This window comes from Neofelis nebulosa, chromosome 7, assembly GCF_028018385.1.
Source record: "Neofelis nebulosa isolate mNeoNeb1 chromosome 7, mNeoNeb1.pri, whole genome shotgun sequence".
Taxonomy (NCBI): Eukaryota; Metazoa; Chordata; class Mammalia; order Carnivora; family Felidae; genus Neofelis; species Neofelis nebulosa.
This window is the reverse complement of record NC_080788.1, coordinates 93,898,354-93,922,246: the sequence shown is the minus strand read 5'-3', so window position 1 is coordinate 93,922,246 and position 23,893 is coordinate 93,898,354. Positions and strand designations below refer to the sequence as shown.

At 37.4% G+C, this 23,893-nt stretch overlaps 2 protein-coding genes across 2 annotated transcripts in view; both read left to right on the top strand.

Moving 5' to 3' along the window:
* The window catches only part of LOC131517978 (uncharacterized), a 409,931-nt gene that overhangs the window by 369,435 nt on the left and 16,603 nt on the right, over positions 1–23,893 (top strand). The window lies entirely within an intron of this gene.
* FSCB (fibrous sheath CABYR binding protein) lies at positions 2,194–5,117 on the top strand. The gene has a single exon (XM_058738924.1). The coding sequence runs from the start codon at positions 2,429–2,431 to the stop codon at positions 4,937–4,939; it is 2,511 nt and encodes an 836-aa protein (XP_058594907.1). The 5' UTR covers positions 2,194–2,428; the 3' UTR covers positions 4,940–5,117.

Here is a 23,893-nt window from a genome sequence, read left to right as displayed (position 1 = left end):
TCCCCTATGTTCATCTGTTTGGTTTCTTAAATTCCACATGCTAGTGAAATCCTATGGTATTTGTCTTTCTCTGACTCATTTTGATTAGCATAATACACTCTAGTTCCATACACATTGTTGCAAATGGAAAAATTTCATTCCTATGGCTAAGTAATATTCCATTGTATATATATCATATCTTCTTTATCCACTCATCAGCCAATGGATATTTGGGCTCTTTCCAGAATTTGGCTATTGTTAATAGTGCTGTTACATACATCGGGGTGTATGTGTTCCTTTGAATTAATATTTTGTATCCTTTGGATAAATACCTAGTAGTGCATTTTCTGGGTTCTAGGGTAGTTCTATTTTATCTTTTTGAGGAAACTCTATGCTGTTTTCCAGAGTGGCTGCACCAGTTTGCATTCCCACCAACAGTGTAAGAGGATTCCCCTTTCTGCACATCCTCACCAACTTCTATTGTTTCCTCAGTTGTTAATTTTAGCCATTCTGACAGGTGTGACGTGGTATCTCATTGTGGTTTTCATTTGTATTTCTTGTTATAGAACAACCCAAAATGGACTTTGAAGATACTCCATAGAGTGTCAGAAACTTGATTACAAAATGACAGATGGAATTGAGAAGATCACCAGACCACAAAGCAGTTGATAACCTAATTTTCAAACTATAGCAGGTCTGATGAGAACCTAGGTCAGTTCTTTTGTAAAATGACTATTGTTTTACTTCACTTTATTAATTCTTAGAAAGATAGAACATAGCACAGCAGCATAGACAAAAATTAAGACAGAGCAAGTTGAGATGTAGGGCAAGCAACACGGTTTAAATCACAGTTGTCCAATTACACTAAACAGATATTCACTGATCCCTGCCAAGAGACTGAGTTTGGTTTATGGAGCTGATCAAAGAATTTGAAAAGTGTTGATTTGGCTAAGATAGCCTAGCTATAATTATGAATAATGCATATCAAACAAGGATAATTATTCAATGACATTTTTGTATTTCCTAGGGGGATAAAGAAATTTAAAAACATTTAGATAATCAAGTCATAATGATTGTTTAGATATGTTTATTTCTTTGTCCTTTGACTACATTTTTAAAGTTTGCTGGGGCGCCTGGGTGGCTTGGTCAGTTAAGCATCCGACTTCGGCTTACGTCATGATCTCACGGTCCATGAGATAGAGCCCCACGTCAGGCTCTGTGCTGATAGCTCAGAGCCTGGAGCCTGTTTCAGATTTTGTGTCTCCCTCTCTCTCTGCCCCTCCCCTATTCATGCTCTGTCTCTCTCTGTCTCAAAAATAAATAAACGTTAAAGTTTGTTTTCTCCTCTTTAACTTTTGGTAGACTAAAGTAATGTGCTTTTGCACATCTTTTGATAAATCTTAATCTTGCTAATAAAATTTTTGCATGATGTGTAAGTTAAGGTTTTATTTACATTCTAAATCTATTATAATACCATTTGCAATTTGCTTACCTGGGTTTCCTCTTTTTCAAGGCTTCATTTTAAGGTTTTCCTCTTCACTAGGGAATTTATTCCTACGTGGTTATTCAGTCGCTTATATATTTAAAAAAATGCATTTTATTTCACTTGGCATATCTTTAGAGTTAACATTCTTTAGTTGGCAAGCTTTGGGTGGAGCTATTTTCTGAAGTAGTTGAAAATAAAAATATCTCAAGTTGTCTGAGAATGCAAATATGCTACATAAATAGATAGATAGATAGATAGATAGATGCTGGATAGATAGTAGGCTCTTGTAGTTACTGAGTGCTAAAGACATAGGAAAGGACTTTACATGAATATGGACTTCAGAATTCAAGTTTCTCATACAATATTCATTTTCTTTAAGTCATATAAGCATATACACACGTATAAGTTGCTTTCTCCAACAATTGAAAATAGGCTGCAGCATTCTGAGTTCTGTATTATAACTGTCTTTGATAGCAGGATGAAAAGAATAGAATTGAAAGTTCAAAAGCATCACCTTCAACTATTAAGAAGCAGCATTACTGGAGTTTGCTTGATGTTCCTCTGATAGACAAATGCTTTTTTCAACTTGATGTTTCAAGTAGTAGCTCTCTCACTTGCAGCCATTATCTATGAGTGTCTATACCAAGTTAAAAAGTGCTTGGAATACCACCAATGGAAGCTTGTAGAGAGAATTGGCTGTGATGTCATAGACCCTTAAGGGAAACTTCTAGAAGTGAGATTCAGTCATGTGAGAGACTAAACAAGAAAGATGCTTACTGAGTAAGGTGGGATCCAACAAGGGTGTAGTACAGAATGCAACAATTTATGAATTACTTTTTTCTAAGGTAGCTAAACATAACAACATTTAATGAAGAAAGGCAAACTTACCTATCTGGTATATTTGTGATTCCTGATGATTAATTACTTGAAGATTAATACATTTGAAATTCACCAGTCTTAGAAATGGAAGAAAGTGATGAACCTGATCAGCCTATCTCAGCAGGGAGGCAAGAAATTCGAAAGAGAAGACAACCCAGTCAACCAATGGTAGATAAATCCCAGCAGACCAAAGTGACAGAGAAAAAGAAAAATTTGCCTATATCACAATCATCTGGCCCTAAAGCTACCCTTAGTATTGGTAACATTCCTGGAAGTAAAGTCAACTGTGAGTCTTTCAGAGTATCTTCTCAACTTCAGCAAACTTGGACAAAGAGAAAGCATGTACAGGATATGACTGATAAATCTCTGCAAACAGACACTATTGTAGAAGAGAAAAAAGAAGAAATCAAACCAGTTGGTGAAACAGTGGTACCTGAAGAAATGCCAGCTGCTCTTGGAGAAGCAGTCCCTGAATTTCCAGAAAGTGTTCAGGAAGTAGAAATTCTGACAAGCAGACACTCAATTCAATTCAAAATAGACAGATCTCAGCAGACCAGTTGTACTGGAGACTGGACAATGATGAACATTCCTCACAAAGAAACAGTGGACAGAGAACAGCAGACATACTTTAGTGAATCAGAAATAGTGGTAATTGGTAGGCCAGATAGCTCTTTTTCAAAGTCAAATGAAGTTGTGCAGAAACGTAAATCCTCAGGGAAGATTTTCATTAGTGAACATCCTGAATTGCAACCCTCAACAAGTAGAGATGAAGCAATTAGGCAGGTAGGTATTAGCAGATCTTCATTTAGTCAGCAAAGCAAAAAAGGTAGTTTGGTACCTTTAGAAGATGAGCAGTACGTTCTGGGTGAGGTCCAGCCCCCCATTGCAGAGGAGGTCTCTGCTGAAGTGCAACCTACACCAGCTGTGGACATTATTGCAGGAAAGTCCGCTACTGAACTTCAGTCTCCACAAATTGAGGAGGCTCCAGCAGAAAAGGGCCCTGCCAAAGTACAGCCAACCCTGGGTGAAGAGGCTCTTTCAGAAGGGCCTCCTGCTGAGGTTCAGTCTCCAAAAGTTGAAGAAGCTCCTGTACAGCCTTTCCCAGATGAGGAGACTCCTGAAGAAGAGGCCCCTACTAAAGTGGAGTCTATCTCTGCTGAAGAGGCTTTTTCAGAAGAGCCTCTATCAGCTGTGGAGGCCCCTACAGAAGAGGCCTCAGCTGAAGTTCAGTCTCCACCAGCTGAGGAGGCCCCTGCAGAAGAGGCCCCAGCTGAAGTTCAGTCTCTACCAGCTGAAGAGGCCCCTGCAGAGGAGGCCCCAGCTGAAGTTCAGTCTCTACCAGCTGAAGAGGCCCCTGCAGAGGAGGCCCCAGCTGAAGTTCATTCTCCACTAGCTGAGGAGGTCCCTGCAGAGGAGGCCCCACCTAAAGTTCAGTCTCCACCAGCTGAAGAGGCCCCTGCAGAGGAGGCCCCAGCTGAAGTTCAGTCTCTACAAGCTGAGGAGGCCCCAGCTGCAGTTCAGTCTCCACCAGCTGAGGAGGCCCCTGTAGAAGAGGCCCCTGCAGAAGAGGCCCCAGCTGAAGTTCAGTCTCTACCAGCTGAACAGGCCCGTGCAGAGGAGGCCCCAGCTGAAGTTCAATCTCTACAAGCTGAGGAGACCCCTACAGAGGAGGCCTCAGCTGAAGTTCAGTCTCTACAAGCTGAGGAGACGCCTACAGAGGAGGCCCCAGCTGAACTTCAGTCTCCACCAGCTGAGGCCCAAGTTGAAGTTTATTCTCCACCAGCTGAGGAGGCCCCTGTAGAAGAGGCCCGAGCTGAGGTTCAGTTTCCACCAGCTGAGGAGACCCCTGCGGGGGAGGCTCCATCTGAAGTTCAGTCTCCACCAGCTGAGGAGTCCCCTGCAGAGGAGGCCCCAGCTGAAGTTAATTCTCCACTAGCTGAGGAGGTCCCTGCAGAAGAGGCTCCAGCTGAAGTTCAGTCTCCACCAGCTGAAGAGGCCCCTGCAGAGGAGGCCCCAGCTGAAGTTCAGTCTCTACAAGCTGAGGAGGCCCCTGCAGAGGAGGCCCCATATGAAGTTCAGTCTCCACCAGCTGAGGAGGCCCCTGCAGAGGAGGCCCCATATGAAGTTCTGGCTCCACCAACTGAGGCCCCAGCTGAAGTTCAGTCTCTACCAGCTGAGGAGGCCCCTGAAGAAAATACCTCATATGAAATTTGGTCTCCATCAGCTGAGGAGGCCTCTGCTGAACTTCGGTCTCCATCAACTGAAGACACTACTTTAGAAATGGTCTCTGTTGACAAACAGTTTCCAGAAGCCAAGGAGGACTTTATTACACAAATCTCTATAGAAAATGACCTTATTCCACCATCTGAACAAACTGCTGCATATGAGGCTCTGGTAGACCATGTGTCTACTGAATATCAAAATCTCCAGACTGATGTCCCAGGGATAAAATTAGAATCAAAGGTTTTGGAAGATCAGCAAAAACTCGAAGAGCCTTTGGAACTGGATCCTGTCCCTGAGGATTTGTCTAACATCAAGAAAGAACAGGTTCCTACCTTTGAAATAGAGGGTGTCATCCATGTACAACTAGAATAGAGGCCTCTTCCTGAGCTCTAATTAGCTCTTAACTAAGCTAGCAATCAGAAGCTACAGGCTTCTGGACATGCACACTTAAGAAAAGTATAGGTATCTGGAAGTAAATACCTAAAAGGAAATCCCAAGATGTGGACTGCTGGCTGGAAAATGAACAATAAAAACTAGTGGTTTAAAATTACTATGTTATTTTCATTCAAACATAGCATATATGAAATACCCATTTAGAAATGAAGTTGATGATTGAAATAATTACTTAAAATATCATTTCTATAATAAACCTTATTGAAAAGGGTAAAGTATACTCTACAGCTATATTTTATTTTCACTATATGTAGCTTGTAGTGGAAAAGGCATTTTCTTTGCTGTAGTTCTCTCATCTACTTTAAATTCCTTGAGTTTGTCACACAGCTAAAGGTATGTGTTTTTCTCTCTTCATTATAATACCCCATATCTCTAATTCTCTTTCTATTTGATTCCTTCTGAGACAAGTGTTCCTTTCCTGTTTTCATCCCTATCTTGCATATTTTACAGTCCCATATCTGGATCGGGAAACTTAAATCCTTTATAAAAGCCTTAATTTTAATGAAGATAACCTGGATAAAGTATTTTAAAAGGCATGTAAACATAAAGAAAAATATACTTAGCCTCAAGGGTATATTTCTACTTTTAATTTCATTTCAACTTAGAATGTGGTGAGTCCTTTGGAAGCTTGGCTTGTTTTTTGTACTTTGAACTTGTTGTGAAGAGTATTGAATTACTAGTTGTAGTACAGTACTCTCCCCTTATCCACATTAAAATTTTTTTTAAATGTTTATTTATTTCTAAAAGAGAGACATACAGAGTGTGAGCAGGGGAGGTGCAGAGAGAGAGGAGACACAGAGAGCCTAACAGTCTCTAGGCTCCAAGCTGTCAGCATGAGCCTGAAGTAGGGCTTGAACCCATGAGATGTGGGATCATGACCTGAGCTGAAGTCAGGTGCTTAACGGACTGAGCCATCCAGGCACCCCTTCAGTTTTGCTTTCCATAGTTTCACTTACCCATGGCCAACTGTGGTCCAGAAGAATATCTTCTTTCTGATGTACCCTCCCTTGAAGGTCAATAGTAGCTTAATGCTGTGTCACAATGCCTTCACCTGACCTGTCACTTGACTACATCTCATCATGTAGGCATTTTATCACCTCACAACATCACAAGGAGAAGAGTTGAATACAGTACAACAAGATATTTGGGAGGGAGAGATCACACGCACATAAATTTTATTAGAGGATATTGTTATAATTATTCAATTTTATTATTTGTTTTTGTTGTTAATCTCTTACTGTGACTTATTTATAAGTTAAGCTTTATCATAGGTATGTATGCATAGGAAAATGCAGTATACATAGCACTTGGTACTACCCATGATTTCAGGCATTCGCTGGAGCTCTTTGAAGGTATCCTCTGTGGATAAGGGAGGAATACTGTTTAATCTATTCACATTTTTAAAGAGCAATTATAGGTTATTATAAGATATCTGTTAATAAAGGACATCACGGTTTTTATGGTTATGACAACTTTTGGGAAAATATTTTCTTTAGCTATAATTCAGTTGCTACATGCTGAAATAATGAGATGATTCTCTCAAGAAGTTTAATTTGGTTAGTATATTTTTCTGTTTAGCAAAAACTCTAGATTGATGATTCCAGACTTTGATAAAATTTGATGCCCTATAATTGTTGGATATTTCTCACATTCTTCATTACGTCTGTACAGTGTGTGACAAGAGCATGTGATCTTTTTAAGTGTTTTTTAAAAATAATTTTATAAGTTTTTGTAAGTGAAATCTTTTTAAATATGTGCTAGATATGAGGTTGAGAAACATTCTAGAATACTTGAATGAGGGTTGCTTATTTTATTTCCAAGTCCTTTTTATTTTGTTTTCTGAGATGCTTAAAATCCAGTGAAACTCTTTTCTAAATTTGAAGGTTTTGAAGGTTTTTATTTAAATGTATTAGTTAACATATAATGTAATATCAGTTTCAGGTGTACAACATAGTGATTCAACACATCCGTATATGACCAGGCGCTCATCATGACAAGTGCACTCCTTAATCCCCATCACCTGTTTAATCCATCCCTTCACTCCCCTTCCTGCTGGTAACCATCAGTTTGTTCTCTATAGTTAAGAGTCAGTTTCTTGGTTTGTCTCTCTGTCTCTTTTTTCCCCTTTGCGCATTTGTTTTGTTTCTTAAATTCCATATATGAGTGAAATCATATGATATTTGTCTTTTTCTGGTGGACTTATTTCACTTAGTATAATACTGTCTGGCTCCATCCATGTCATTGCAAGTGGCAAGATTTCATTCTTTTTTATGGCTGAATAATATTCCATAGTGTGTGTATTTGTGTGTGTGTGTGTGTGTGTGTGTGTGTGTGTGTGTGTGTGTATACATCTTCTTTATCCATTCATCAATTTATGGACACTTGGGCTGTTTCCATAATTTGGTTATTGTAAATAATGCTATAACAATCAAGTTAGTATTTTTATATTCTTTGGATAAATAGTAGTGCAGTTGCTGGATCACGGGATAGTTCTATTTTTAACTTTTTGAGGAGCCTCCATACTGTGTTCCACAGTGGCTGCACCAGTTTGCATTCCTACCAACAGTGCAAGAGGGTTCCCCTTCCTGCACATCCTCTCCAATACTTGTTTTTTTTTAACGTTTATTTATTTTTGAGACAGAGAGAGACAGAGCATGAACAGGGGAGGGTCAGAGAGAGAGGGAGACACAGAATCTGAAACAGGCTCCAGGCTCTGAGCTGTCAGTGCAGAGCCCGACGTGGGGCTCGAACTCACAGACCCTGAGATCATGACCTGAGCTGAAGTAGGATGCTTAACCGACTGAGCCACCCAGGCGCCCCTCCAATACTTGTTTTTTTGTGTTGTTGATTTTAGGCATTCTGACAGTTGTGAGGTGATATCTTGTAGTTTTGATTTACAGTTCCTTGATAAGTGATGTTGAGCATCTTTTCATGTGTCTGTTGGCCATCTGTAATGTCTTATTTGGAGAAATATCTGTTCATGTTTTCTGCCCATTAAAAAAATTTTTTTTAATGTTTATTTATTTTAGAGAGAGAGAGAGAGAGAGAGAGAGAGAGAGAGAGAGAGTACAGCGGGGGAGGGTCAGAGAAAGAGGGACACATAGAATCCGAAACAGGCTCCAGGCTCTGAGCTGTCAGCCCAGAGTCCAACACGGGTCTCAAACTCATGAACTGCGAGATCATGACTTGAGCTGAAGTCGGACACTTAACCGACTGAGCCACCCAGGTGCCCCTCTGCCCATTTTTAAAAATTGGATTATTCATTCCTTTGGGTGCTGAGTTTTGTAAGTTTTTTATATATTGTTGGATACTAACCCTTTATTGAATATGTCATTTGCAAATATCTTCTCCTTTTTTTAGGGTTGCCTTTTGGTTTTGTTGATTGTTTCCTTCACTGTGCAGAAGTTTTTTATTTTATTCAGTTCCATTAATTTATTTTTGCTTTTGTTTCCCTTGCCTCAGGAGACATATCTAGAAAAATGTTGCTATGGCCAATGTCAGAGAAATTACTGCCTGTGCTTTCTTCAAGGATTTTTATGGTTTCCTGTCTCAGGTCTTTAATCCATTTTGAATTTATTTTTGTGTATGGTGAAAGAAAGTTGTCCAGTTTCATTCTTTTGCATTTTGCTGTCCAGTTTTCCCAACGCTATTTGCTGAAGAGACAGTCTTTTTCCCATTGGATATTTTTTTCCTGTGTTGTCAAAGATGAATTGGCCATATAATTGTGGGCTTTTTTCTGGGTTTTCTATTCTGTTCTATTGATCTGTGTCTTTTTTTTTATGCTAAATACCATACTGTTTTGATTACTGCAGTTTTGTAATATAACTTGATGTTCAGAATTGTGATGCCTCCAGCTCTGCTTTTCTTTTTCAAGATTGCTTTGGCCATTTGGGATCTTTTGTGGTTCTATACAAATTTTAGGATTGTTTGTTCTAGCTCTGTGAAAAATGCTATTGTTATTTTGATAGAGATTGCATTAAATGTGTAAATTGCTTTGGGTAGTAATTTAATTTCTCTTTCTGCTGTTTCATTATTGGTATGTGGAAATGCAATAGATTTATATATGTTGATTTTGTATCCTGGGACTTTACTGAATTCATTTATTAGTTCTAGCTTTTGCCAATTTTTTTTTTTATTGTAGTTAACTTCTAGTTTCATAGTGTTGTGGTCAGAAAAAGTGCATGGTATGACTTCAAACAAAACAAAACAAAAAAACCCAGTAGAACAGAAATCTGTAGGGTTTTCTATTTAAAATACATCACTGTAAATAGAGACAATTTTACTTCTTCCATTCTAATTTGGATGACTTTCATATCTTTTTCATACCTAATTACTCTGGCTAGGACTTCCAGTGCTATGTTGAATAAAAGTGGCAAGAATGGGAATCCTGTCTTGCTCCTGATCTTAGAGGGAAAGCTTTCAGCTTTTTACCTTTGAGTATGATGTCAGCTGTGGGCTTGTCACGTGTGGCCTTTATTATGGTAAGTTAAGTTCCTTCCATATCCAATTGGCTTATAGTTTTTATCATGAAAGAATGTTCATTTTGTCAAATGCTTTTTCTGCATCTATTGAGATGATTATATGACTAACACCCATTTTTTGTTTGTTATGGTCCTCTGTGACTAATGAGTGCAAATCTTGTTGGCTTTCAGAAGTAGATAATTTAGGGACCCAATCCTTTGGTAGCAGTCTTAAAAGGTGGGGAACTAGATATGTGGTTCAAACTCTTTACTCCTGAAGAACTTGGGGTTGGGGAGTTCCTGCCTGATTGTATTGTGCTGTGCTTGGTATGCGTTATAACAATTTTTTTAAAATCTTTTTTATGTCCATAGTATCTTTATTGATATTCTGTTTGTAATTAAGGTATAATTATTGGTACTTTATATCAATAAATATTGGTAACTGTTTTCTCTCTCAGTCTCTTTCTTTATCTCTCCTTTTTCAAATCAGTCTGGCTTGAGGTTCATTCAGTTTTACTGATCTTTCAAATAATCAACCCTCAGTTTCATTTATGTCCCTATTTATTTCAAAAGAAAATTCATTGACTTCTCTCATCTTTATTATTTCTATCTTTCTGCTTACTTCTACTTCTTTATGTACTTTTTCTAGTTTGTTTTTTAACAGATGGAATCTGATGCCGTTGATTTACTTTTTATTTGTTTTCAAATGTGGTCTTTTAGTATGCACATTAGTCTCAGCAATGTTTTAGCTGCATTCCATAAATTCCAATAACCTGTGCTTTCATTGTCATTCAGTTCAAATGTTTTATAATTTTGTTTTTGATTTATTATTTGATATATGAGTTACTCGCCAATGTGTTATTTGATTTCTAAATATTTGGGAATTTTCCAGATTTATTTTTGCTATTGATTTTTAATTTAATTATGTTTTTGTCATAAAATATACTTAGTTTGATTTGACCTTTTCAATTTATTGAGGTTTGTTTCATAGTCTAGCATATGACCTATGTTGGTAAGTGCTCTGTGTTCTAAAATATTCTATTGTTTTTGGTTGGAGGGTTCTATAAATGTCAGTTTTAGAATCAACAATTGGTTGATAGTGTTGTTTACTTCTATATTATTACTGATTTTCTATCCACTTGTTCTCTAGGTTATTAGGAGAGGTATGCTGAAATCCCTGACTATACTTGCGGATTTGTCGATTTCTCCCTGAAGTTCTATCAGTTTTTGCTTCATGTATCTTGAAGCTTTGGTATTAACTGCATAATTGTCTTCTTGATAAAGACTCCTTTTATCCCTGGTAATATCCTCTCATCAGTAACTTTGTCACTTGTCAGGTTTAGATCCTTAATATTCTTTGCTTGGTTTACTGTGGCTATTATGTGCTTTCCCTATTTTAGTCTTTCTTCTTCTAAATAATCTTTCCTTTATTGCCAGAGGTGTTTATTTTATAATATACATCTGCTCATGCAGTCATTTGCTTACAGAAAACATATTATATTCCTTAAATTCCTTAAAATGATAGTCATGACCCTTTACATCTACTATAACCTACTTTATATCACCCTTATTAAGTATGGGGTAGTGGTATAAAATGAAGGTTAAAATCATGACTGCCAGTTAGCAAATCCCAACTCCCTAACTTATGAGCTGATTAGCTATTTTGGGTTAGTTAACTTCTCTGTGCCTCATTTACTCATCTGAAAAATAAGAATGATAAGCATAACACCTAACCAATAGAATTGTTGTAACAAAATAGTTTATCCATATTAAGTTCTTTGAATGGTACCTAGTACACAATCAGCAAAAATGCTTGTTCCTTCTCTCATCATCATTACTTGTATTACTTGCATACTTCCTTTCTTGTGACATTTCTTTTTCTATTTAAGTTCTTACCATACCTGGCAATGATTGTTATGCTACAACTGCCTCTTATTTGTCCATTGTGTTTTAGTCATTTGTTCCCTAGAGAGTTCGGGTCATATTTAAAGTTTTTATTTTAGCTGGCAGTTACTTTGCTTTGGTTTAGCATACAGGTCCTGGACTGCTTTTATGGGCTATGGTTCCAATGAAAATTTAATTTTCAAAGACTTTGTGGTGCTATTTTGGTCTGCTCTTTTCTTCGGAATTTCTACTGATTTGTGATGAAGCCACCTGAGGGAGGAAAGAGGAGCTTTCCCTGGATGGGCTGCCTGGTGCCTTTAGGGTGGAGGAAGGGAGTTTCATTCTCACCAAGAATAAGAAGCTTCCCTGATAGGCAGAGTCGTCCTTGCTGGTGCCCCTGTCACCCTGTGTCTCTTTCTGGAGGATGGAGCATCTCAGGCCCATGATTGTATTCCTTCCTGCCTACTCAATGATACAATTTAGTAAATCTCTCCCTTTCCTCCTGCATCATCAGTGTTTCATCAAGTTTCATCAAAGTTTCTACTCATTCTCATTAGCTTTCAAACATGCTTTTTATTTTTACCTATCTTAAATAAGCAAATAAACAGACCTCCTCTTCATACTTTCTCTTTAAGCTACTGCTCCATTTCTTGGCTTTCATTGACAGCAAGTTCTATACTCAATTAGTCTCTGTCCCATTCTCTCAAATCTGTTCTTTTTTTTATTTTTATTTTTTTAATTTTTATTTGAGAGTGAGGCAGCATGCAAACAGGGGAGGGAGCAGAGGGAGAGAGAGAAAGAATTCCCAAGGAGGCTCCCCACAGATGTGAGGCTCAATATGGGGCTTGATGTGGGGCTCCATACAGGCTGGACACAGCGCTCAATCCCAGGACCCTGGAGTCATGACCTGAGCCAAAATTAAGAGTCAGATGCTAAACGACTGAGCCACCCCGGTGTTGCCTCTCAAATCTGTTCTAAACAGGCTTTCACTCCTATAGCTCCACTGAAACTGCTCTGGCAAAGGGAAGTAGTCACTGACAAATCCAGTAGGTAACACTCATCCTCATTTGGTCCAGTAACACAATTTAACACAGTTGATCATTTGCATTAGATATTCTTCCTTCCTTGAATTATTATCGTTCTTTGCTTCTGGGATGCTTTCCTCCTATTTTATTGACTAATTACTCTTTGCTGATTTCTCCCCATCTCCCAGCCTCCTAATGCTGAAGAAACCCAGAGTTCTGTTTCTGTCTCTTCTTTTCTCTTTCTTTCCTCTCCTACATTCACTTCCTTAGTGAGCTCATTTAATCTTGTGGCTCAAATCCCATCTATATCATCTGATGGTTTATATCTATCTCCCCAGTCAGATTTCTCAGATGGCTTACTCAAAATATACACTTGTATGACTGATAGATATCTTTCCACTGTAAAGGTACACCAATTTTGAAATAGCCAGAATGTTTTTCATCTCCATCAGTATAGTTTTATTTGCACCTGAGACAAAACCAATTTTGAGAACATGACTAGCTAGCTATGAAAGACAGGAACACTTATGTTGTCACATTGCATCCTGAGAAGTGCAGTTCTAGAAGAAAAGACAGGAAACAGGGATAAGATGGAGAAGTGGGAAAAATCCTTTGCTTTGAGCATATTTTGGTATTATAAATCAAAATATGCTCCATTATCTTAGAGTGTCATGTAGCTACATGGGAGAAGTAGGTTGGGTAGAAATTTTTATCTCCTTCAGCAGAACTCCAAGAATGAGTCTTGAAAAGAGAATTTGAAGTTACTCTTCAGGTCATAAGAGATACTTCTAAGACCATCAACCAGATACAATTCCCAGATCATCCCAAGTGTTATTATGAAGCCAACTACACATAACCGAACTGGCAAACAAAATACATCTCTGAGAATGTGAAGGTGTTGGAGTCTCCTTTTATAATAGCATAAAAGTGAAATTAAAAAACATTAATATAAACTCTTGGCTATTGGCACGACTCTTTAATTTGACACAAGAAATTTCTTTTGAGATGCTTTTCTTTTTATTAGGTTTTATCACAGGACTCACATGTGCATTCCTACTTATGCCTAGAAAAAAAAAGACAAGGAATTGTTTTATGGCTGTGATAGCCAATATTATTGTTAATTTGGTTAGGCAATAGTACCAACTTATAAATAACTGGGTTATTTAACTAAGTATTTAGATTTAAGTATTTGACTGTTGCTGTGTTGATATTTTTAAGATGTGGATAATAGCTACAAGGTGACGTTAAGTCAAGATTACCCTGGATGATGTAGGTGAGCCTCATCCAGTCAGTTGAAGGGCTTATGAGCAAAAATAGAGGTTTCCTGGTGAGGAAATTTTGTCTTGAGACTGAAACATCAATGCTTGTCTGAGTTTCCAGACTGCCAGCCTACCGCATGGATTTTGGATTTGGCAGTTCCTATAGTTGTGGAAGGCAATTCCTTAAAATTATATACATATACATACATTACATATGTATTTATATACATTCATGACAAAAAGTATTATATAAATAAATAACTAAGTAAGGAGTATTATATAAATATCTCTTATTGATTCTGTTTCTCTGGAGAATCTTGACTCATATAATGGTTATGTTTGAGTTTGAGATCATGAGTGTCTTTTTTTACTTTTCTATTTACCACATTTCCCTTAATGAACATATTTTACTATTTCAGTAAAAGAACATAAACTGGGTTTGACCAAGCTCCCAAGTTCCCAAGCTCAGGAACTGTTAAGAAAATTTTGAAAACTAGACTCCAGAATTAAACAACATAATTTCAGTGATGAGAAATTGTCACTTTTGGCTTTGCTAGAGAGATATTTGCAATTTGCATGCATAGTTGGGCCAACCCAAATTATGTATTTGGAATTTCAAACCAATTTTGATATTTTCCCCTTAAAGCTTGTTTTAACTGTCGCCATGGGAATTGATGATTAGAAAGACTTTATGGCTATGGTGAGAACTGGCATAGAGACAAAAGCAAACAAAAACAAAAACAAAACAACAAAACCAAAAGAAATCATGTAGTATGTCACAATCAAGTAATGTCACAGAATAAATCATATTACCATATTACTGGCTCATTTACTTTACTGATGAGGTTTCTGAATTAGCAGATTAGAAAAACATGTTAGACTTAATATATCCTGATTTTAGGATTTGATGAGATTTCTTTTTCTTTTGATGATGAGAAAATATGAAGAACAGCAGGCTGGATATGATTTGATTTAGGTGTTGAGTTATTGAAACCACCTGATAAAGTCTTGAATTAATGCAATTTTATTGGGGTGAAAGGGAAATGGATTTGAGATTTATTATGGAGACACACAAATAATGGTACTCACTGACTGGATGCCAATCTCAGTGGATAAAGGAACATTTCACATGATTTCACAGTTTGGACATGTAAGGATATATGTATTCTATTCACTAAAAAGGGGAAAATAGACACAGAAACATATGTTGGGGAAGAGAAATTAGAGATGACAATTTTAGGTTTGGATAATCTGACTTTTAGGTGCTTTTGGTACACCCAGATGGAGATATTCAGTAGGCAACAAAAATGTCTTCTATAGCTCAGGGAACACCCAAATGCTTCATGTGACTGGTAAGTTACACTTAGGTCTAAGGAAACATCAAGAATTTTCCTTGTAGTAAAGGAGGAGAGGATATTTGATATCTCTGGGATAATAAATTATTAAGGAATAGTTTTTAAATGGAAGTGAATGAGTAGTTTTATATGGTAAGGAGAAGATGCTGGTAGATAAGAATATGTTAAGGCTCTATTAGATATCATGTAAAAGAGAAAAAAGGCATATTAATAACAATAAAGCTACAACAGACATATGAAAAAGAATGGCTGAGAGAAAAACATGCAGAGAACTTGATTAATGCAAAGCAGGACTTCTTTCTCTAGGACAGAAATAAGTAAGGAGTAAGCATAGATGTTAGGGAGAAAAGAGTTAAAGCATCAGGCCTGTGATTCATTTCTGCCCTGATTACTAGGGTAATGTTTCTGAGGGAAAGAAAAGAAGGCAGGTGACCTGTTCTCCTTCTTAGTAAACATGGTAACTCGTCCTTTGGGTGATATTTATTAGGAGGAGAATCCTTATCTATGGAATGTTCTTTATAAGCTGTCCCTGGCTTATAATTGCTTATGGGAATGCATCTGGGATTCATGGATTTATGAGACATAGTTCACGTAAAATGTCACAGAAGTTCTATAATTATCTGGGGTATAAAATAAAGATGTTTCATAATTGAACCCTCCTGATTATATAAGGTAATCCACAAACCTCACTAGGAGACCTCATCTATTCTGGGTCACATGGCTCCTTTACAATATGGAAAGGAAGGGCCTAGGGAGCCATACAGGGTATCCAAGACTTCTCTCTCTTTGTGCCTCTAGATTGCTTATGTGCTTGATATTATTATTAAAAGTTGAAATATGTAAGGTCTTTGATATGTGTGGTTTTGATTTGATTAATTTCATAGTATGTGTTGTTTAGGATGTTAATTTGGTGGATTGGAGACACAATGTATTTTCTCCATGGATTATGAGCATGATATGAGCTAAGAGGGATTGAAAGGTGAGATATAATACAATGTTAAAATTTGACTAGTATGTGTGGGGGAATGGAAGAGGAAGTTAACCAGGAAGTGATTGCAAAGAGGGACCGAGACGTAGCTATGGTAAGAATGTGAAGCATAAATGGGAACAGCTAGGTCGCACTAATAGAAATGGTACCTAGAATGTGAGAGAGGTGCCTGCCATGTTCCACTCTTCACTAGAAGATACATTTCTTCTGGGCTGTGATATATTAACCAGAAAACATTTATGGTCAACCAAACAGATGTTAGGGACTTGGCTCAATATTATGTCAAATATTGGACAGTGGAAATATTACAGACATTTAGCTAAGAAAGAAGAGGACTTCCAGAACAGGCCTAAGATAATTGAACTAGAATCAACGATTGGAAGTTATGGGGAATCATTTTATGGCAATTTAATGAGGCATTTAAAAAAGCTGTCCAAAGAATGTACACCCTTAATGTAGAGATTTGATCATCCCCTAGAGATTTTAATGCAACAAGGCTGAGGAGAGGCCCAAGAATGTGTATTTTTTTAAACTCCACAGGATAATTTATCAGATAGCCAGATTTTGGATCGCTGAGCTGATTGATGTAGTGAATATTTGAGCCTCTAGAATACTTGAGCTAGATGATAGTTCAGATCCTTTCTAAACTGAGATTGTATAAGTCTGCGATTGACCACATACTGGAGACCAGCAGTGGTTGTTTTCGAATTAAGTACCAACCCTTATGCAGCCTTTTCTTATAGCTTTATAGAACAGTTGGCTTATTGATAATTAGTTTGTTTTCTGTGGCTGCCCAACACTTGGCCTGCCCATTGCTTAAGATATGACTCACTTATGGGATCTTAATCAGATGATGGGAAGCCTGATACAAGTGAGCTATCTAGATACTCATCAGTGCTAATCTGTGTCTGAAGTGCTTTAGTCAGAAATACTAGCATAAGTGCACTTCAAAGCTGAGTTCTTATACTCATGTATAAGGAGGTAACTTGGGAATTCTAATTTTGGAGACCTCCAACTGTGGCAGAGGATGGAGCATGTCATGGGTCCTGGTTTGCCATTCTTCACTGTCTCTGTTGACCATTATGTCAATGTTCAAAATTCTGGACATGGTATCAAAAGAAATAGCTGAGAAAATTTCCTCTACAATATCCATGGAAAGGGAAAGTTACTAATGATATTTCTTTCTACAAAGTACATCTTCAACAGTTCTAGGGACAATGGCTTCACAGAGGAGAGGTCAAGCATTTCCTCCCAAGGTGTTCTGTCAGACTTCAACTCTCTTGTAACCAAAAACATAATAATCCCTGCTCCTCTGGAGCATGATAGACTGAATGTAGCTTTTAACATTTTTTTTTCTTTTAGTTATGTCATTCTCATGAAAGGATGCTGCTTTCTCTTTAAATGATGATCACAAACTCTAAGTTTTTAGTTAGATACCCCCTCAGCCAAAGTTTCCTAAATGTGCCTGATGGTAAAAGTCATCAGGGGACTTATTAAAAATACAACTTCTCAGGTCTTAGCCCTGAAAATTCAGATTCAGTGGCTCTCAGGTAGGCCTGATAATCTGAATTTTTAACAAACCCTCCACATGGCTCTCTGGGTTAGAAGTTCTCAAACGGGGTTTCTAATTAGAATCATCTGGAGAGTGGTCACACATAGAGAGAGACTCATAGGTCTCAACCATACATATTAAGAATTTCTGAAAGAGGAGCTTGAGAAATTGATATTTTCAGTTTCTTCAATGTATACCCATATGTAGCCCCTGTGAAACTTAAGTACCTCAGATTTTACTTCACATAAGGGAGAGTGTTTGATTTGGACCTGTAGGTATGGTTTCCCCATTAAATATGGGAAGAATAATGATATCTTTAGAAAGAACCAAGATGAAATTCTGTACTGATCTCGGGAACAAAAAAAAATCAGTTTGACTTAAATTGTAACTTCTCTAGGACAGGATTTCTCAACATCAGCATTATTGGCATTTGAGATTGGACAATTGTGTGTCATTGGAAGCTTCCCTGTGCATTGCAGGATGTTTATCAGCATCTCTGACCTCTACCCAACAGATGCCAATAGTAGCAACCTCCTAACTGTTACAACCAACGCATGTCACTAGACATGGCCAAATGTTCCTGGGGGGTAAAATCACACACGAATACCACTGTTCCAGAGAAAGGATAGAGCACTGATGGTAATTTAATCAAGCTTTAAAAATCTTTATTTTATAAATAAAAGAGCATGCTCAACCACCTAGTTTTTATCCTATGGCCTCTCTGGATGTTCAGGATATGATATAGACTCCCAGGATTAATCTTTGTGGGATCAAATGCTTTCCAAACACAAAAAGGAGGCAGATGGGATGTGGTTTTGAATTAAAAAGAAATCTGTCAGGTGTCACAGGACTCTGGCTTGGATATTGCAATTTGTACTAATTCATCATGATGTTATAGAAAAATAAAACCTCAATGATAGTGTAACCCTTTTCAATATGCAAAAATCTTAAATATTTGGTAGATTTTGTGGGTAAGGCCTTTATTTTTTTTTTTTAATTTTTTGTTAACATTTATTTATTTTTGAGACAGAGACAGAGCATGAACGGGGGAGGGTCACAGAGAGAGGGAGACACAGAATCTGAAACAGGCTCCAGGCTCTGAGCTGTCAGCACAGAGCCCGATGCGGGGCTCGAACCCACGGACCGTGAGATCATGACCTGAGCCGAAGTCGGACGCTTAACCGACCAAGCCACCCAGGCGCCCCAGGGTAAGGCCTTTAGACAAAATTAGAGTATCATATCTATCTTCAGCCAAACAAGCATTAAGTACTTGGAGGTATTTTTAAAGTTAGGTAACTTCATTGCCATAAGGACATACAATTTGTAGAATAGTAATGCTGAAAAAGGATTCAGTGATTTGCTTTTTAATTTTTTTGAAGATTTTACCACAAATGGCAAATTGTCATTTATATGAAATTAAATGATACAATGTCATTTTACTCAAGAGTTAGCAAACTACAAGGTTTAAAGTCACATTCCTTGAGACTACTCTTATTTCTGACACCAACTGCAAGTTTGGGAGGGTGCCCAATGCCACCCAGTTTTTTTTTTTTTTCAGCTTAAGTAATAAAAATTTCTTGAGAATTCCTGGGATAGTGGTTATTACCTCCCAACCTGGTGGGAGGAAGCAACACTCTAGGAAATCGCTCAGAAATCACACCGTCCCAATAATTCTGGCTAACACAGGGAGAGCAAAATCATTCCTCTGAAAATTGATCAGTCTTTGTTCATACAAGGAGGGTTGGAAGGACAGATACAGAGGGGACCATCATATGATACTGGGGGTGTGCTGGACCCCAAGTTGGCTCCTTAAACACCAGGGGGGAAACAGATCCACTTCTTTGGGGGTCAATGCTGTCCAGTTTTGATAATTCACTAGAAGAGCCACAGAATTCACTGACAGCTATTATACTCTCTGTTATGGCTTATTACCAGGAAAGCATACAGCCAAAGGAAGAGACTTCATAAGATGGAGTCTGAATGGGTTCCAAATGTGAAGCATCCTTTATCATCAGTATATACCTTTGTAGGATTGATGTATGACAATATGCACAGAGTATTGCCAGCCAGGGAAGCCCACCCTAGCTTCAATGTTCGGAATTTTTATTGGGGGCTCCATTACATAGTTATGATTGATTGATTGATTGCCCTTGTGTTTGAAATCAAATGCTAGGTTGCAGACGTCATGTGACCCAAATCTCACACCGTAAAACATGATTAGTCTCTGTGGCATGGCCAACCCCAACCCTAAATTGCATGGTGGTCTTTTTGGCATAGCCAGTCCCCACTCTAAAACTGTTGGGTGTGAGAAGTTTCACCCATCTGGGATAGCCAGTCCCTGCTTTAAACAAAGGCATTCCTATCAGATATGACATAGATTGCCTCTCCAAAGTTGAGGGCAAAAGTCAGACTTCTCTTTGGGAAAAGTCAAGTTCTTTATAACACCTTTTTAAGCAGTAAAAACTTACTTATAGAACATGTTTGACATATATGTAATGTAAATTATTGAGGATCCACTACTCTTCAGATGTTTTCACATAAATTATTTTCTTAAATCCTCACATTAGTTTATAAGCAATGGCATCATAAGGCCACAAGCACAATGATTTGACCTCATATGTTGCATATTATTTTTTAATTTTTTAGAATTTAAACAAATTTAAAGTCCTTCTGTTTACATAGTGATAGAATTTACCTATTATTATGCAACATACGATTTGTCTGACCAGTTTTCCTTTTTCAAAGGCCAGTGTTTATCCTGTCCCATTCCTCACTTAATCTATAATTATGGTTTTAAAGAATATATTTAACTTAAAATATAAGTAACCTGATCCTAGTCACACAGCTAGTACTTAATAATTAGCCAGAATTTAAAGCTAGCTCTTTAGGTGCCATGATTTTCCATTATTCCAAAGCTGTATGATGTCATGGAAGGTAGCGTACATAGGACTCTCAGATTGGCATAGAACACATGAGTAGCCTTTGGAAAATATTTCCAATGATCTGTGGGGACTCAATAGGTACTTAGAGAGGCTTCTGGTAGCCTGATATGATAAAGGAAACTGAGAAACATGTTTTGTGACTAAAATGCAAGTCCATGTGGCAAACCAGAAAATTTGCTTCAGCCAATGCCCAGGACTACATAATTTTGGTTCATGATTTGTTTTTTGTTCATTGATGGACTGTCTTGTCATCTCAGACACTGAATTAAATTTGGGTCATGATGGTCCCTTTTATGGAAGAGTGTAATCTTAACTGCCAGGAATATATTTTTGTACTGCCATTGACTACTGGGCACAATCACATTAGAAGGATTATCTTAGTTTATGTAAGTGTTGTACAGCACCCCTTATAAATCTAAAATGCTACTAGAACTTAAAGTATCATTTGTGACTCCTTAAAAAAACTTGGTCCTATTATTTAAATGATGATAAAATCTGCCCATTACTTGTCAGAACAAAATCTATTCCATTTTTCAAGAGCATCATCCTCTTCTTCTATCTCCCACAAAAACTATGATTATTATTTCCTTGTGCAGTTTTGTACTTACAATTATTAAAATTATTATGGCCTGTCAGTCCTAGTAGCTATTGAATGACTTGAATAGTTTTAAGACATTAACAAAAAATGTTTATTAATGGGCAGATAGCCCCTCTAGATTAAGTTGAAAAGCAGTAAACCATATCACAGTAGACCACAAGTGTCAACGAGCATAAACAATATTGTTGAAAACCTTATTGGTGACATGTGAACTGGGCCTCTTCAAAACATCTAATTCTGTAAGCATCATTTCTTGTAGCCTCTTTAAGAAATAGCAAGGCTCATTCAAAACCACCACAGGCAAAAGGACTACATTAAGCATCAAAATATTAAGATAGTAAGAATAATATCTTATGTCGCATAATTCTTTGAATTTTTCAGAATGTTTCCCAATATATTTAATCAATAAGAAAGAACAGTAAACCAGTAAAGAGTTGCCATTCGAAATTTTTTTGAGTTGGCTGTCTGATCTTGGTCAGTGTCCTGGAGTTGTTACAATATGGGAACATTTCAGAGAAAAATGTGTTTGGCTACCTGAAGAGTTATTTATTGTAGTTTTCCTATCAAAAATTTGTGCTTCGTATCCCAAATCACAAAATTTTCCTAAGGTTTATTTGTCTCTCACCAGTAAGGAAGAAATGCAGGAAAAATGAAATATATAACAGTATCAGTGTTAAAACGGAGAGGAAGTTAGGATAGAATCCTTCTATTAACAGTGGTTTTTAAATACTAGCTCAAGGATCAGATCCATTTGAATTATACTGAACACATATAAAAATACAGAATCACCAGAAATGAGACTCAGCAAACTTTTTATTTTAACAAGTAGCTCCAGATGATTTTCATGTCTATGAAGATTTCAGAACCTGCCTTAGTGAATCAAATAACCTAAGAATTCTTTTTAGGGAATACGTATCCACAAATAGTGAAGAGCTTAAGTTAAGAGGTATCCAGTATAGAGATGGGAATAAATAATGTTAATATCAGGAGGTGTAGAAAATGGAGGTCATCTCTGTTGAGATTATGGATATCAAAAAACTATATTCTTTTTTCACACCTGAAAGACATTGGCTTGAAGAAGAAATTGGCAGATCCACATGGTATAATCAGAATTTTCTCTATTGCTTATCTGGGTATGGAGCACAGGGCAGGAGCTTCAGTCTTTTAGGGCCCACGACTGATTGGAGAGATTGAGAAAATTGTTTCTGTGAGACATTGAGAAACTGTGGGGCATCACTTAGCTTTCAGAAACTATAAACTGACATAGAAAATGGTGTAGAAAATTTGAGTAACATGGTGTGCCTATTGCAGATCAGGTGATTTTATATGATTCCCCCTCTCTTTTAATTTAAACTTAAAAGACCAAATTGTATGTTTGAATGTTACAAATGCTAGGCTAATAGGTTATGTTTCCCTATGTTTCTGGGTGGGGGCTTATACTGAAATATATGACAATTACTCTTTGTCTTCATGTAACCCCGATTCCTAGTGCCTCTGACTAAAGGTGTATATACATTATGAAATTTGGTTCTCATAGCTCCACAGTGGTACCTTAGGGGAGCATAGATTTGATTACATGAACTTGGTCCCCTTGTCCTGGGAATACTGAGATAAGAGATCAGTTGCTACTTTCAAAGAATTCTTACTTAAGTGGGATAATGAGACATAAACTATTACTATACAATATAATCAGAACTATGAAAGAGGTCAGTGTATTTCTGTAGTGTAGGTTACCATGGGCTTACAGAGGAGAGGTTACCAGGTCAGTTTGGGGACAGAAAAAGGAAGGATTTATTTATGAGGTAAGTCTTAGACAAAGAGATTGGGTAGGCATAAAGGTATGCTAGGCAAATGAGGTGGTGGTGATGGGTGACTGGCTCTCCAGCAGGAAGGGACAACATGAAAGGAAAGCTAGCAGATTATAGAGGACACATCACATCTTCAAATAGCTCAGTTTGTCCAAGGCATAGATGCTGAGATTTAGAATGGTGAGAAATGTTGCTGCTAGACAGGCAGGCAGAGAATCGTGAAAGACTTTATTTGTCATCATAAGGATTTCAATTTATCATGAAAGTAGTGGATATCTGTTGAAGGGTTGGAAGCAGGAAGCTGAACAATGATTCAATGTGCAGCTTAGAAAGAAACTCTCTGATAGCAGTGTGAAGGATGTATTTCAGTCAGAGGATTTGGGATAGAGATACTTGTTGGATGGCTAATGAAACAATCCAGATGAGAAATGGAAGCATTGACAGGAGTAAAATGATGTGTACTATTGACTATTAGGGGGAGAGAAAAGATGGGAATAGGTGATAAGTTGGATAGGAGGTGACGGAAGGAAAGGTCTATGAATACTGTGTGGTTGGAGACTTTATTTATAAGATGGCAAATCATAGTGGAATTAGCAGGTTTGGAGTAGGAATACAAACTGAGTTTGGGATTTGTTGAGTGGTAAATGCTTAAATAACATTCAGATGGAGATGAGAACTAAGGGAGATCATCTAGGGAGTAGGGGCACAGTGTCACTGGAATGGTGATGGTGGTCATGCCAACAGAGAACTAAACTGTTGTGGTAGTGGTAGATTTTGTCAAAAGGACAGAGTTCTTTTGTGTTACTTTGATTTTGATGAAGAATTGCATTTTTTACAGTGTCACAGAATGCACAGAATGATTGGTTTTGCTTCACTAGTTTGTAGCTCACTTAATGCACTGCTTTATTCTTTCAGTGTCTGGCAAACATAAAATGTTTTCTTCTCTGAAAAGTTGTGGTGTTTGCCTTAGGATGGTAAAAGAGGTGTTTTTTTTTTGTTTTT